Below are 16,597 nucleotides of genomic sequence, written 5' to 3' on the forward strand. Positions count from 1 at the left end.
GGATTCGTTTCCACTGCGCCACAGTGGGAACTCCCAAGAAATATAAAGTTTTAGTAAAGAAGACTCACCACTGACAGATGAATGGATTAAGAAAATGTGGTGTATGGAGTTCCCGTCATGCCTCAGTGGTTAACGAATCCGACTAGGAACCATGAGGTTGCGGGTTCGGTCCCTGCCCTTGCTCAGTGGGTTAACTATCTGGGGTTGCCGTGAGCTGTGGTGTAGGCTGCAGTTGCGGCTCGGATCCTGCATTGCTGTGGCTCTGGCTTAGGCTGGTGGCTACAGCTCTGATTCAACCCCTAGCCTGGTAACCTCCATATGCTGCGGTAGTGGCCCAAGAAATGGCAAAAAAGACCAAAAAAAAAAAAGGGGGAAGAAAATGTGGTGTGTATATATAGATAATGGACTGGACTGCTATTATATACACACACACACACACACACACACACACACACACACACACACACACATATATATAATGGACTCTCAGCTGCATAAAAAGAGATAATGCCATTTGCAGCAACATGGACGCATGTAGAGATTATCACAATTGAAATAAGTCAGAAAGAGAGTAATACCATATATCACTTACACGTAGAATCTAAAATAGGGCGCAAATGAACCTATCTACAAAACAGAAACAGACTCAGACATAGAGAACAGACTTGTGGTTGCCAAGGGGGAAGGGGGAGGGAGAAGGATAGACTGGGAATTTGGAATCAGTAGATGCGGACTAATAAATAACTTTGGAAAGGATAAACAAGGTCCTACGGTGTAGCACAGGGAACTATATCCAATTTCCTGGGATAGACCATGATGGGAAAGAATAATGAAAAAGAATGTGTATATATATATATATGTGAGTTGCTTTGCTGTACAGCAGAAATTGGCACAACATTGTAAATCAGCTATAATTAAAAAAATAATAAAAAAATTAAAAAGACAATTTTATGGAGTAGACTAGAAACAGGATTAATATATCCTCCCTTAAAAACAAAACTATCCTACCTCCCCACTCTCTCCCTTAATAAATTCTAGAAATAATGAAATCAGTTATTTACACTGAGAATTTTATTATGCCATGTATGTTATTCAAATAATTGGGAATAAATTCCTCTGATCCTCTTTTATATTAAATTATACATATTCAGTTACATAAAAGACCAACGTGCCCTTTCCCAGTCTTTTTTTTTTTTTTAATGTTCATTCACATCATTTTTATAAAATGGGCATTTTCTTTAAAACAGTATTGCATAAAACAGAAATTGTACTGTGCTACCGAGCAAAAAATTCATGTAAGTGTTAAAAAGTAAAGATATCTTATGTCTGTGTTCTTTCAGGGCAATTAAAGCATTTCAGGAGGTGCTTTATGTTGATCCCAGCTTTTGTCGAGCCAAGGAAATTCATTTGCGTCTTGGGCTTATGTTCAAAGTGAACACAGACTATGAGTCTAGTTTAAAGGTAGGTTGCTGGGGTTTTTTTTCCAAGATACAATGTTTCTTTGGGGAGGGAGTTGTTATATATTAGAACATTGAGAAATGTTGGAATTTATATTGGTACTTCAAAAGAATATTTGAAAGTTTAGGTGAAAGAACCGTATATCAGCTATGGACTGAGGATACATACATAAGGTTGGGTTTCAGAGTACAGAGTAGTTACGATGCTAAGGCATAGGTAACTATATCATTAAATATTTTTTAAAAAATGTTTTAATTGTGGCCTATCATTAGGAAAGGGTGAAGGTTTCAATCTCAGTTTGGACATCTGAATCACTCCACTCTTTAGTGATTGGCATCACAGAGGTCAGAAGCAGCTGCTTAATGATTTTGTCTCTGTGATCCCATCACTGACCATTTAACTTCTGTGGTCAGTCTATTGACCTCTACCAGCAGAGCATGCCTCATATCTTAAGTTTATTAAAAAGTATGTTCTTTACAAGTCATTTGAATTGACTGTTTATGAGGGTAATTGTTGAGCAAAATAATACATCGTTGGTTAAATATTTTACTTTCTATAGAATTTAGTATTTCTCAAAATTTTTCATTGAGTTTCTTGTGCTATCTATTGACCTCAACCAGCAGAGCATGCCTCATATCTTAAGTTTATTAAAAAGTATGTTCTTTACAAGTCATTTGAATTGACTGTTTATGAGGGTAATTGTTGAGCAAAATAATACATTGTTGGTTAAATATTTTACTTTCTGTAGAATTTAGTATTTCTCAAAATTTTTCATTGAGTTTCTTGTGCTATCTATAATGGTTGCCGTGTTCTAAATATCTTCATTGCAGATTATCTTCATTCTGAAGGGTCAGGAGGGAGATAAAGGATAAGGAATGACTTTACAGTAGGTTGTAATTTGAATTCACTAATAAATTAAGAACTCCTGAAATTTTTTAAAAAACAGTATTTAGGAGTGCCTAATTGTTTTAAAATAGATAATTTTGCAAAGACCGTTTCCATCTTTCATGAGTTTATAAAGAACAATGCTAATGGTATGAAAGAGAGAGAGATATATATGCCCCAAACACTAAAGTAGATTGTAAAGTATTCAGATGACACAGTTGTCAAAGGTAAGTGCAGTTGGTAGAATAGGCCCCAGGATAAATGTAAGTAACGTGGAGAATAAGGGATGCCTAGAAGTTATTAGTTTTCCTCAAGCTTAAGCAGCATTTCTCAAACTATACTATGGCATATGAATGGATTTGAAATGGAAAATTAATTCAGATATGCCATCTTGCATATTTTGATCTCCTCTTGGACATTCACAGTGTAAACCAGCTAACCAGACTCTTAAAATGTCTTAGAACACAAAATAAACTTATTTTGTGGAAGTGTTTTTTTGTAGCGGTTTGGTAAATGTTGTCCAGGAAATATATTTGAGTGGAAAAAAGTAATCAGATTATCCCAAATTATGGAATGTGGTTATCTCTGAATATCAGTACAGTGGTACTTTAAAACAATTCTATGAATGCCAAGCTCTGTTTCCATCAAGGTGGCAATATATAAAATTTCCTTTATTCGGGAAACAGTGTTGACCCGTATTCTGTGGCAGCTTCATAGGGTTCTTGCTTACTCATTTGTGTTCAACAGAAAGCTTCCTGTGTACAAACTTCTATTTGTTCAAGCATAGTTAAAGGTTAAGAAACCTTCAAGTCAGCAATTTTAGCAAAATTGCCTTAAGTAAGTGCAGTCTTTTTGTTTGGGGCCTTTCCTCCATTTATTTAAAGTACTTGATGCCACCCTGATATGTTTCATTTCTATGAACATAAAAAAGAATTTCAGGAGTCCTTGATATTTCTCTGCCTATAATGAGAAGGCTTCATTTGATTTTTTTAAATCACATCTTGATGTTGACTTTTTAAGGCTTCTCTCTCCAGTGTTCCTGTCTATTTTCCAGAGAATTTTAGGCATTGTTTTTAGGCATCAAAGAGGAGGTATTTCAGTGTATTGCTATAAGTGCTTAGCATTTAGTTTAAGTGAAGTTAGGAATCAGAAGGAATGATATGCCCCTTTCCCCTTAAGTGGCCTCTAATTTTCCTAAAGTGGACTGGCTATTATGTTAGCTTCATGCGGATAGATGTGGAACCTCTGATGACTTTTGCACTACCTGAAAAGGTTGTTTGCCAGCACAGAGTATTGGTATAGATGCTTTGGGCTACAACCTCAGAAAACTCCAACTGAAGCTGTTGTTAAAATAACAATAAAAAAGTAGTTCATATGATATAATGTCCAGCCTTCAGGATTGGTTGATTCAGCTGATCTAAGGTTTCATTAATGATTTATTTTCTTGTCTTTTGGCTTCTTCTTAAAGCTGGTTGCCAGGTGCGATCAGAATGAGATGATTTCTTTTTCATGTCTCATAAAGACATTATAGAGTAGTGGTATAGGTGCTTAGTATAGTGCTAGCATATAATAAATGCTCAATAAATAATTGATTAATCATGTCATGGAGGTGAAAGATCCTGACTTCATGTTGATCTCTTGAAGAATACTTCACTTTGCGTCTCATTAGCCAGAATTAGGCCAAATGTCCATTCTCGGTGATTGTTTATCAAAGGTGTTATTTTTAGACCAGTTATGCCCAGTTTTTGAGCAGAGCTCAATTTTCTGAATACACTGTTCCCATCTAAAACAGAGTGGGGGCGGGTAAAAAGAGTATTTTGGTGTGGGGGTGGTGCAAACAATCTGTCCATTACAGATTAGGTCATCTTTGCCTCATTTCCTTTCCCTCTTGGATAGAGGGATATAGCATATACAGTATGTTTTAGATGGTAAAATATTTAAATAAAATACAGTTTATTTTCATAATAGATTCCTTCTTTTCACCCACACATGAAATGCATTCCAGGGCCTCCTGTTTTATTTCTGTCTCTGGTAATAACTTCTCTCCCAAGATGTATTTCTGAAACAGATTCATTCTGTTTTGGTACTATGAAAACGGCTCTTGAGCGAGCAAATTTGGTTTTAAAATTTGACCTTGCCACGAAACTAATTGTGTGACTTTGGGCAAGATGCCTAGCTTTTCTGATCCTCTTTGTTATCTGTGGAACTGAAGTAGCAGTACCAATTACACAAAATTGGTATAAAGATTAAATAATATGTATAAAAATATCTAACAAATAAGCTTTTTCAACCCTTTTTTAGTTCTCTGTTTATCTACCATATCTAAAACTTCTCTGCAACCAGTATAGATAATGTTTGTGAAATCCATTTTCCTGACCTAGAATTTAATACTTCTGTTTCTGTCACTCTGCTCATCCTCAGAAATGTGAGGTTAATTCTCATCTTACTTTTTAATCACTTGGTGTTATTTTCCCATTAAATAGGCCAAAAAAGATTTCATGTGTTTAGTTGAGTGGTGGAGGTACCAATTCTTAATTTATTAACTAGTTTAATATTATCTGAACCAGAGTCCATTCCAGGATAACATTTCTACATGATATTTTGTTGTTTTTCTTCCCTGCTTCAGATAATACCCTCCTAGGTAGGATTGGTTGCCTATTTATCTCCATATAATTAATTCAGAATTTTATTTCATTACTTTTTAATATTAATGATAATTGCTTTACATTCATTACATATTTGAGGCAGTGTGCTATCATTACTTCAATAAAAGTACACTAATTTGACAAATAGTTTTATATAATGTCTCTAATTTTCACATCCTGGTAGACTATTAAAATTACTACCTTCATATGAAGCTAATAAATAGAAAATAATATATAGCAACACCTATATTCTTTGATGAGGTAATGCCAATGCATCTATTTAATGAAAATTATATAAAAATTCTCCCTAATATTTACATGTTTAAGTTTTCTGAAAATATGCCAGCATTAGAACTTTTTTTTGATTTTTAAAAGTAAAAAAGGTAGCTTTTTAATGGAAACTTGGGGATTATTGGCTGGGATACCAATATGAGTCAAATTTCATATTTGAAAATAAGTGCCAGTTGAAAGGGTTAGGAATATGAAAGGGTTAGGAAAATGACAGTTACAGAGATGATTCAAAGGAAATGAGTTGAACACAAGTGAGACTTACGTGTTAGCTTAGAGTTTTACCAGGTGCTTAGTTTTCCTTGAATGGATAGATTAATGAAATGGAAGAGGCTGCAAAATGATAAAATGCCTCTCATAGGATTGGCTGGAAATATTGTGGGGGGGACTAGAGGCTGATTTTATTTGTCATTTCTTAAAATAGAATTTTTTTTTCCTACACAACTGACAGTGCAGTTTTCTCTCAATGCCCTCTGAGTGAAATAGCATTTCCATATCTTTTTTTTTTTTTACACTTTTCTCTAGAAACCATTTCCAGGTGTCTCTTATACCCTTTATAGACTCAGGAATTTTATTGTTATTTTTTTTTTATGCCAGGATATTAAGACAGAAGGAATAAGTCAAGGCATGATGATATATACTTCCTTTTAGAAACCACTTTTTGAATCTGTGAAATGCCTCTTTTATTTTATTTATTAATGTGGAATGTGTAAATCATTTGTTTCATTTAATTAAGCTACTATCAACTCTATGTAATATAAAATACTAAGAATTTGAATACTAGCTATTAAATTAATTTTAACCAAGCTTTAAGTTTCTAAGGTATCTGTAATATTTTTTTGTTGAAGCTTTAACAGCTTGTTTTTATTATTAGTTCAGTTGTCTAAAGATAATGAAAGTTGCTGTAATTTTTCTATACCCTCTCCTGCCCTATTGTCTCCATGATATTCAATAGCTTACCTCTTCCAGTGGGCGTTTTGAAAATTCTAGGCTTTTAAAATTTTTAATTTTTTATTGAGATATAATTGATATGTAACTTCAACGTGTTGTATACAGGGTCTTGATTTGATAGATTTATATATTGCAGTATGATCATTACCATGGCATTAGCTATACCTCTACCATGTCACATAATTATTGGTTTTTTTTATTGAGAACAATTAAGATATAGTTTCTTTGCAATTTTGAGGTTTATAATATCGTATTGTTGACTGTAATCTCTGTGCTGTGCATTAGATCTAGTTATCTACTAGGTTCAAGTTTGCACCTTTAAATATCACCACCCCCATTGCCACGTTGGCAGTGGAACTTGGTTTCACCTGAGTGTAATGTCACTGTTCCTTTTGGCAGGTGATGGTTGTTGCTGTTTATTTTGTCTTCTGTCCATTCTTCCTCATTTGTGGACAAAAATCTTTCCCCTGCTCTTTTTTTCTTCTACTATTCATCAACTTATACTTTACCTTTTAATCTTCCCTGGATACTATTATCTGGTATGTGGTAATCAGCTAATTGGTTTATCTAACCGTGTAATACTTTGTTCTCTATTTTGGACTGCCTGCCCAGTTTTGTTTTTCCATTTGATATTTATTTCTGCCTGGAGTTATATTACATACTTTCAAGTGCGAAGTAGTATAATAGCTGAAGTACTTCAGTTCCTCCAAGTACGTGTTTGAAAAGGACATGACTGCTCACAGATGTGCAGTGACCATCCTCTCTAATACTGAGGGGTTGGGATGAGTCCAGGTTTCCCATGTCAGGTTTCTCTCCTCAAATACATTTTAACACAGGAAGTCATTTCTAATCAAAAAGCATTTTGTGATGTTTACCCATAACTACTTAAGTTTTTGGTTATGAATATTTGACCTTCAAATGTAGCTTTGTGAAGCATTCAGTGTATATACAGTGTCACATTTTATTAAAAAAGGTTATGTTCCAAAACAACATTTTACAGTGCAAATTGTTGCTTTATCCCCTTTATAAAATATATATTATATTCACGTTGTTATTTGTGTACAGTCTTATTTTGATATGAACACAAATTGTACACTAGACTCGAAAATTAAGTCAGTGCATATTCTGATCATTCATGTACACAGATTAGACACATACTAAAACCACTGTTTTAAAAGTTCTTATCAGTTGCATGCCTGTACTTTTATAAAATGTGGTAGAAATAAGGAATTGGGAGGCTAGAACACAGTTCTGGGAAGAAAGGTGAGCAAGATCTGTAGAATAAATTCATTCTCATAGGATGGGTTGATGGATAAAAGGTAACACATTCTAGAGATTTTAAGTAGTTTTAATAAAGGAGTTAAGTTATTAACAGATTCAGTGTGGTTAGAGATCCATTCCCCATTTATTGGCTTGAATCACTTTTCTGTTAACTAAAGTAGGGGATAAAGAAAGTAGCAGCAGATTTGGGTATTGGGAGGTGAAGAAGCCTCCAAATGGAGATGGCTTATTTGTGAGTTTATGAAGTTGGAGGAACCAGAGGGTTACTTACTTGTTAAAGAAATTTTTGGAAGAGACCAGATTGATAAACTTCAAGAAGGAGCTTCTTTTTTTGAGTGAAGATTGCCAGGATCCATTAGCTATTAGTCATTGGTACAGTACAGTCCCTCCTTGAAACTGTTGTAATAATCTTGTATCACAAAGAGAATCAGAAGAACTGAGTTTGAGAGAACCTCAGTCAGATCAGCTTGGCCAGGCAGTGTGACTCACAAACCCTACAAAAACTTACAGTTTTTGTTCTGTATCTTGTTGTCAGAGACCACATTCCTAAATAAGTGCCATCACATCCAAAGACACTTCCCTAGTTTTGTTTATCAGAAACTGTTTTAGGAGTGAAGTTTGTTGGTTTTAAATCATACTTTCAGAATTGTAGCAATCTATAAAAATGGAAAGGGAAAAATAATTTGCCTTTGACTCACAAGAGTACCTGACACACCTTCCCTTCTCCCACTTAAATGGTCTGGTCCATAAAACCCTGTTTCATGAGGGTTGTGTAAACTTAAGTTGTTTCTTCAGCCTGAAGGGACCTCGTTTCTTCCCTCATCTATGTCTTTTGGATTCCATTATGGAATTGTCTTTTAAACTTCTATTAGAGTATTAATTTCAGTGACGCTTTTATTCAGTTCAACAGATACATAGCCATGGCAGAGTGCCTGGCATAGAGTAGAAAAATGGTTGCCAACATTTTTATTCCTAAAATGCTGTGTCTGCTTTAATTGAATATAGACAGCAGTATTGACTACACATACCTTGTCCGTGTAGACTGAAATAAGAATTTGGAGGTTAAGCACACAATTTACAAGTTTCTAATAGTGGCATTTAACTCTGACTGCATTGAAATAATTTGTAGAAGCTTTTATCTGGTTCAGGTAATGCCATCCCCAGCCCACTGAATCAGAACATCTGAGATTAGATCTGGAATCCAAACATTGCTCCAATTAATAATTTATACATATAATCCTAATTTGTCAGTTATGAAAATTAGTTACCTCATTGCTTGTCTTCAGGATTAGGAATATAGTTGGAAGGTTCTACTATTGAAAAGACTGAGATAATCACAGACAATACAGCTAGAAATAAAACACTTTGTTATGTTTTTTTAGGGCTGCACCCATGGCATATGGAAATTCCCAGGCTAAGGGTCACATTGAAGCTATAGCTGCAGCTGCTGGCCTACACCACAGCGATGCCAGATCCTAGCCACGTCTGCGACCTACACCACAGCACAGCAACACCAGATCCTTAACCCACTGAGCAGAGCCAGGGATCGAACCTGCATCCTCATGGATATTAATGGGGTTTGTTACTGCTGAGCCACAATGGGAACACAGAAGTGAAACACTTTAAAGGGAAATAAAGACTTGAAACTGGAGTTTTACATGTTAATTACATCAGTATATATAGGTTGTTCACCCACCCCATAGAAATCAAGTTCCTTAATCTATATAAAGCAAAATGCTATAAAGTTATTTTGAAATATTGAACAAGTCAAAAGCTTTTAAGCAAAAAGTGATTTCAGTAATAAAGATGTCAGCAGGAATTGTAATGAATCAAACCTTGTATTAAAATGGACCAAAAGTGCTCTATTAAAAGAAAATTGCTGTAACATTTTTAAAATGTTTTAGGTAAATTTTCTTGCTTGGAAATTAATTTTCTTTTGTCTTTGTGCCTTTTCTAGGGCCGCTCCCTCGGCATATGGAGGTTCCCAGGCTAGGGGTCTAATCAGAGCTGTAGCCGCCGGCCTACACCACAGCCACAGCAACGCGGGATCCGAGCCGTGTCTGCAACCTACACCATAGCTCATGGCATCGCCAGATTCTTAACCCACTGAGCAAGGCCAGGGATTGAACCCACACCCTCATGGTTCCTAGTCGGATTCGTTAACCACTGAGCCACAATGGGAACTCCGGAAATTAATTTTCTATAAAATGCTCTCTGTCTTGAGGTTTGTATATAGTCTTTGAATTGGAGAAGCCTCTACTGCATAGGAACTATTTTACGCAGCAGTAGTTCGTTTCAGTACTACAGTATATCCATGTGAGGTACAGATACTTTCTAGTTCTTTCTATCAATTGCAAGGATGGGTGCTAGATATTTTACCATGGCATCTTCAGGTTTGGGACTGATTAGCATAATTGGTAGCCATTTCTGCTGACTTTTATGTGAATAGATATATCTATTTTGCTTCTATTTTAGATGCTCGAAATGAAACTGTGAGGTCATGCCATCCCCATCTTATTCTCTCACCTCCCTTTAGTTTACCGAAAAGTGTATCATTGGTTTTCTTTATGTGAGGTGGTTTTGTGTTGCTGTTCTTAGTTTCTTAAATTTAAGTAATTATTTTGTAAGTTCTTTCATTCTCACATGCCTGTTTTTGAATATATACTCTTTTGCCAAGTTAATTTTTACATGTCTTTGCTGTTTGGAAATGTTTAATGTTTCATGATGTTCTGAGTTTGAAATGGTGCATCAGTGACCATTTTTAAGATTAATTAATACCTATATAAAACATGGTCCAGGAGTTCCTGTCATGGCTCAGTGGTTAATGAAACCAACTAGTATCCTTGGGGACATGGGTTCGATCCCTGGCCTTGCAAGTGGGTTAAGGATCCGACATTGCTGTGGCTTGGATCCCGCATTGCTGTGCCTGTGGTGTACGCCGGCAGCTGCAACTTCAATTTGACCCGTAGCCTGGGAACCTCCACATGCCATGGGTGCGGCCCTAAAAAAACAAACAAACAAAAACAAAACATGGTCCATTACTACTCCTGCCAGGTTTTATTGTAGGACCTTGAATATTAATAGATGAAATCGGGCAATTCAAATTACGCATTTGCCTGCTCTTTGTGGGATTTCAGTGTAATAGTGAAACTGAAATATAGCCATCTTGAAGGGTGTATCTTTGCAGATCAGTTTGTATCCTTTGGCTCAGTTAGGAAAGTTCTTTACCTAAATGTTAATTGAGGCTGGTAGGATAGATTAGACCTAGAAATGTAGTACAATATGAATGTGTGGCTGCTGTGCTACTCTTTTTGTCTGGAGGAAAACAATTGGTTATAAAAGCATTCTTTGCTTTCATTGCACTCACTTTTTAAAATAGTCTATTTTCTATTGCTATGGTAGCACACTAAAAGGATGTTTGAGGACCATACAGTCTGCTTAGTAGGCCAGGGGAAATAATAAAAATAAAATAAAAGCAGTTCTTGAAGTGTTCAGATGTTGGTTTTCTTTTTTTTTTTTTTCTTCCATTTGGTCAACCATGGCCAATAATTTTTCCCTTTTGTTTTCTCGATCATTGTGTCCCTAGTATCTGCATTGTCCTAAGGACATTATAGGGACTTGAAGTATTTGTTGAATGGATTAAATATTTAATATTCAAGGGTCATAATAGTTTTGTTAGTAGCTTGGCCATTCATAATGTTATAACCCTTAAATATTAAGAGCACCACAAAAGTAGGCTAGCCTAATTATGCATGCACATAACAGACATTCTTGAATATAACAACTACTGGTTCGTACCAAATGATGCCTTCTTAATCTTTCTTTTGTTGTAACACTGGGTACCTGATATTAGTATATTTTTGCTAATTGAGAGTTCTAGTTGACCAAATGCAGTTTTGTTGATTTTGTGTTAAAATGTACTATTAAAAGCTTGCCAGTGATTATTTCTCTTGATAAAGAAACTTTCTTTTGGGCTTATATCTGGAAGCTGTCATTGTGCATATCAATTTTCAGTTTGTCCAGCAGTTAAAAAATACAGCTCTTGGTTTTTTTTGGTTGGTTGGTTGGTTGCTTTGCCGCGGCATGTGCAAGTTCCCAGGCCAGGGATTGGACCTGAGCCACAGCAGTGGCAATGCCTGATCCTTGGTTTGCTGCACCCCCAGGGAATTCCCTAACAAATACAGCTCTTTAGACATTTTGATTGTAGATAGGAATGAGCTTATTATGGTCGATTTTTTGGAAAACAGTTTGTAGTTTGGTTTTTGGTTACTTTTAATGGTAAAATTTTGTGGAGACTCAGAGAATTTGAATATACATTTCTGGAAATATCTTTTAGAAGAGTTCAAAGAGATTTACCTTTTTTGAATCTTAAAGATTTTATACCAATGCTAGTACTTGTTTGCCTTCTCCTAATTAGTTTATATGGCAGCTTTAATGTTGATAAACTAGATGCCAGGTGTCACCCAGTGTTCTTGCTGATGATTGCATTCTTAAAGATTAGTATCACACACTAAGTTTGACATGGTGTATTTTATTTATTTATTTTTTTGGTGAGGCTTATATGATACTACTACAAGTGGATGCTATAAATTATTAGTGGCTTAATATTGCCTACACATATAATAGCCTGTACATTCTAAAAGGATAATTACATTTCATTTCTGTTGTTTGCAGAGATGGATGCTAGATATTTTACCATAGCATCTTTAGGTGTGGGGGCTGATTATCATATTTGATAGTTATTTCTGCTGATTTATGTGTTAATTTATATGTACATATATTTTGCATCTTGTTTAGATGCCAGAAATGAAACTGAGATCATGCCATGCCCACCTTAGTCCCTCATCTCCCTTCAGTTTACTGAAAGGTGTATCAGTGGTTTTCTTTATGTGGGGTGGTTTTGTGTGGCTATTTGATACATTCTTTGTAGTACTTAAAATACTTTTAAAAGTCACTAAGTACAGTTATTATCAAAGAGTCAGTAAGGACAGATAGTTTTTCCCTTTATGATAATTCTCATAATCTTTTTTAAAACTCACATTTCATTTTGAGATAGGCTGTGGTGTTTTGACATTAATAGCATTGAACTTTTACTTTCAGTTGTAAAAATAATCTGCTCTATTTGAGGTGTTCTATCACTCATTTCTATTTACTGGAAGACTTAAAAACCTGATTCTTTTTCCATCTAAACGAAAATTTATGAGTCTCCATTGTGGCTTGGCGGGTTAAGAATCCAGCATAGTGTTCATGAGGATGTGGGTTCGATCCCTGGCCTCGTTCAGTGGGTTAAGGATCTGGCGTTGCCACAAGCTGTGGCATGGGTCATGGATGTGGCTCAGATCCAGTGTTTCTGTGGTGTAGGCCTGCAGCTGCAGCTCTGATTCAACCCCTACTCTGGGAACTTGGATATGCCGCAAGTGCTGCCATTAAATTACATAGGATAACTTGACATCAAGTTAACTTTTCCCCAATCCTCCATTCTCACCTATTTTAAGAAAATAATGCAGCAACCTGTTTGTTGCCAGCACTACATGTTCAAGGTAATTCTAGGTGGTTGTCTAGTATGTTTTATTTGCATAGCATACTTTCATTATACTATGTTAAACCTTACATACCCCCAAATTATTTTAATATATATTTATGTGACTGAATTTAGTGCATTAATTTTCTCACTCTATTCTTGCAGCATTTTCAGTTAGCTTTGGTTGACTGTAATCCCTGCACTTTGTCCAATGCTGAAAGTAAGTATTATTAAGTACCATAGTTTTCTATGTGTATTCAGATCACTTTACAGCAAATAATAGTAATAATAAGACATAAATTTTGTGCAATTTTCCCCCTAGAATTGTTGGATCTAATTGTATTGGTTGCTATGGCTACTTGTACAGATGGAACGTGTGAGACCAGTTATTGTGAACAGCTAAAATAGATGCCAGTTGAACTGGCTTGTTGAATTAAAATCATGCTAGTGAACAACATTGATTATTTGTGTATTAATTATATTGTAAGTGACTTGGGATTAAAATACAGAGTTTACCAGTCTAGGAAAGATGAGTATACAAAGATTCATATGTGTTATCTCACTGATTCCTGCTTTGTGGTATTAAAATTATTGGTAATTATGAAAATTTACTTGTTATTATGGTTTTTAAACATTATACATAGAGATTGAGGTGAGATTTGTCAGTTATCAAAAAAGGATGTGTGTGAAGCATGTTTTGATATAGCGGTTTTGTTTAGACATTTATTTTCTGCTTCTGTGTACATTTCTTTCCAAAAGCGGATTGGGTTGATTATGATAGGTTTATCATAAGTATGTGTTGGCATTTTTATTTAGTGTACTTTAAGGTAGCCAGTAAAGGTTTAAAGAATATTCATGGAGTTCAAGCTGGATTTCTTTAAATCTTTCTTGCTTGAACAATAAAATTTTTAATTAGAGTGTATAAAAAATTGAATCATAAACATTTCAGATCAATGAAAAGATTCTAGGTTTTAAAAAGTCAGTATTTTGCTGTGACTCCATTTTTTAACCATATAGAAAGATGTTTAGTGAAGAGTAATCTCAGTGGTAAAAATGCCTGAAATGATTCAATCAGTGAAAAAAAAAAAAAACTGTAGAAATTTGGGGGTGTTTTTGTTTTGTCTTTTAGGGCCACACCCATGGCATATGGAAGTTCCTAGGCTAGGGGTTGAATCAGAGCTATAGCTGCTGGCCTGCACCACAGCCACAGCAACAGTGGATCCGAGATGCATCTGCCACCTACACCACAGGTCACGGCAATGCCAGATCCTTAACCCACTGAGTGAGGCCAGGGATCAAACCCGTATCATCATAGTTACTAGTAGGGTTTGTTACTGCTGGGCCATGACGGGAGCTCCTAGAAATTTGAATATAACTTTATATAACATGAATTCATAGTGTGGATTAAATCATCATCTAGACCAGACTGATATCATAATTCTACTAAATTCAGTTTTCCGAGAGAACATGAAAGATGTCTATTTTCTTGAAATGAAATTCAGGATTTAGTACTGATAAGTGTGTTTACAGGATAAATGGTAGAAAGATTACAAATGCAGCAATATTTTAGCTTCTAAGATTATATTAAATTAGAAAAAATTTTAACTCATTAATTTATAAAGTGGTAATTTTTTATACTTCTTTCTTAATTACATGTCCAGGTTATATAAACCATTGAGAATACAAACTCTTAAAATACTTCTAAAATTAATTTATGACACTAAGAAAAAAGCTGATTTTTATTTAAATTGATTGTATCTAGTGCCTAAAAAGCTAACTTTCATATGTACTTGTCAGTTTGAATGATAACTTTTGAGTGACGTTTCATAAATGTCAAACTTGGTAAATCCTCCTTTTGCTGTGCTCTTTTGAGATTAAAACTCACTTGTAGATCATTGCTCCTGAGAGGAAAACACCTATGTAGAATGAATAATCATGAATATATTTTCAAACTTACCACTCCTCTCTTTCTGTTGGTTATTAAGAAGGGAAATAAGAGTGAGGGTGACCAATGGCCTGTTTTGCTCAGGATTGAGGAGTTTCCCCAAGACTCAGAACTTTGAGTGCTAAAAGGTTGGTTACTCTAATGGAAAGGCATGTGCTTTACTTAGAGATATTAGGCCATTATATTTCAGTGGATTTGGGTAGTTCATTTTAGACAGTCCACATAACTACTTGGTAACCATGATAAAAATGGCTGATGTCTCACAGAGCACTGATAAATATAGGCTACTTACTTTGAGCTAGACATTACTACTGTTTAAACACGAGGATCTTTATACCTTTGTAAAACTTATTTCTCTCTGAATTGATATCATTACCTATTTTATATGCCACAAACCTTGAGTATTTTTTGAAATCTTCCCTGTTACTTTGTAGTAGTACAAGGTTATAGAAAACAAAGCGCGCTTTAAAAGAAAGTCTATGTGAGATTTCTATTTTATGGCACAACTCATTTATGCAGTTAAAAAATAAGTAGGTAACACTGCTTCTAGAGCTATTTAAGAGGGGTTAATCACAGTTTGTGTTTTGAAAGTAGAATCATGGTGATGTGAGACTTCTCATTATATGATTGCCTCTTGGGTTAAAATTATTTTTTCTAGATTTAATTAATTCTAATAATTCTAAAAATACAGTATTAATTTCTGAGTAAAGCCTAATTTTAGAACCTTTTATGGCAATATTTGTTAAAAATTTCTACCTCTAATTGAGACTTGCCAAATGGAGCTTTTTCTTAGTTGTGTGGTTATGTTTTACTTTGAAGAGGACTTTTAAGAATTTAAATGTAAATTGGTTTTCACACCACAAAAGATGACACTGGATTTAGTAACTCATGGGATAGGAAAGCCCTTGCTGAGTTTGGAGGAAGTTTGGAATGGGAATCGCATGCCAACTTGCTGCTGATTTTTTTTTTCTTCATGTCACCTTTATTAGAGGTGTAAGAAGATTGGAGGGAAATGGGCATAGATTTTCCATCTCTTCCTCATTCTCTTCCCCTGTAACACCAATTTCCATCTAATAATGTAGTGAGATGAGAATTGGACTGGAACTCTCAAGGAGAGCTATGTTGGAAAGGGGGAGTAGGGAATAAGAAAACCCCTCAACAGATGTAGGTAAAGAGAATATTTCTATCTGTAGAACTTTTATTATTATTTTCATGTGCTTTTCACAAAAAGTTGATTTTCATCTTATAAAGATGTTTTAATTTTGTGTCTGATTAGTTAGCATGTGACATTTAATGGTTATATATAAAGAGAGCAGTGTCTTATTTTAAAGTTCAGATAATATTTTGTTTTGGTCCTTATGCTTGTTTACTTCAGCTGTTCCCAGGTGCTGGTCTAGGGAAAAGATAGCAGAATCCCTTGCAGAACTGAGTAAAAAGGCACCTTTCCAGGCCTTGCCCCAGGCTCACTGAATGTAATCTCAGGAATCTCTATTTTTAACAAGCCTCCCAGGTGAATCTTAGAGTTGGGGGAGTCAGTGAGAGAGTTAGTTTATGATACCAGTGAGAAATTGATGATAGCTCTTGACCTTGTTTTCAAAGATCCACATTTATATTATGCATATA

The 16,597-nt window shown here is 35.0% G+C and overlaps 1 protein-coding gene across 22 annotated transcripts in view; it reads left to right on the top strand.

Annotated features, from left to right (window-relative positions):
* KDM6A (lysine demethylase 6A) overlaps positions 1–16,597 on the top strand; it is a 200,500-nt gene that overhangs the window by 107,902 nt on the left and 76,001 nt on the right. For all 22 annotated transcript variants that reach the window (XR_007132806.1, XM_047764520.1, XM_047764529.1 and 19 more), the window contains exons 6-7: positions 1,341–1,461; positions 13,195–13,249. Coding sequence is in view for 21 of the 22 variants with exons in the window: in XM_047764520.1 (XP_047620476.1) it covers positions 1,341–1,461; positions 13,195–13,249 (176 nt within the window). In the remaining variant the exon portion in view is untranslated. The remainder of the gene's footprint in view (positions 1–1,340; positions 1,462–13,194; positions 13,250–16,597) is intronic.

This window comes from Phacochoerus africanus, chromosome X, assembly GCF_016906955.1.
Source record: "Phacochoerus africanus isolate WHEZ1 chromosome X, ROS_Pafr_v1, whole genome shotgun sequence".
Classification (NCBI taxonomy): Eukaryota; Metazoa; Chordata; class Mammalia; order Artiodactyla; family Suidae; genus Phacochoerus; species Phacochoerus africanus.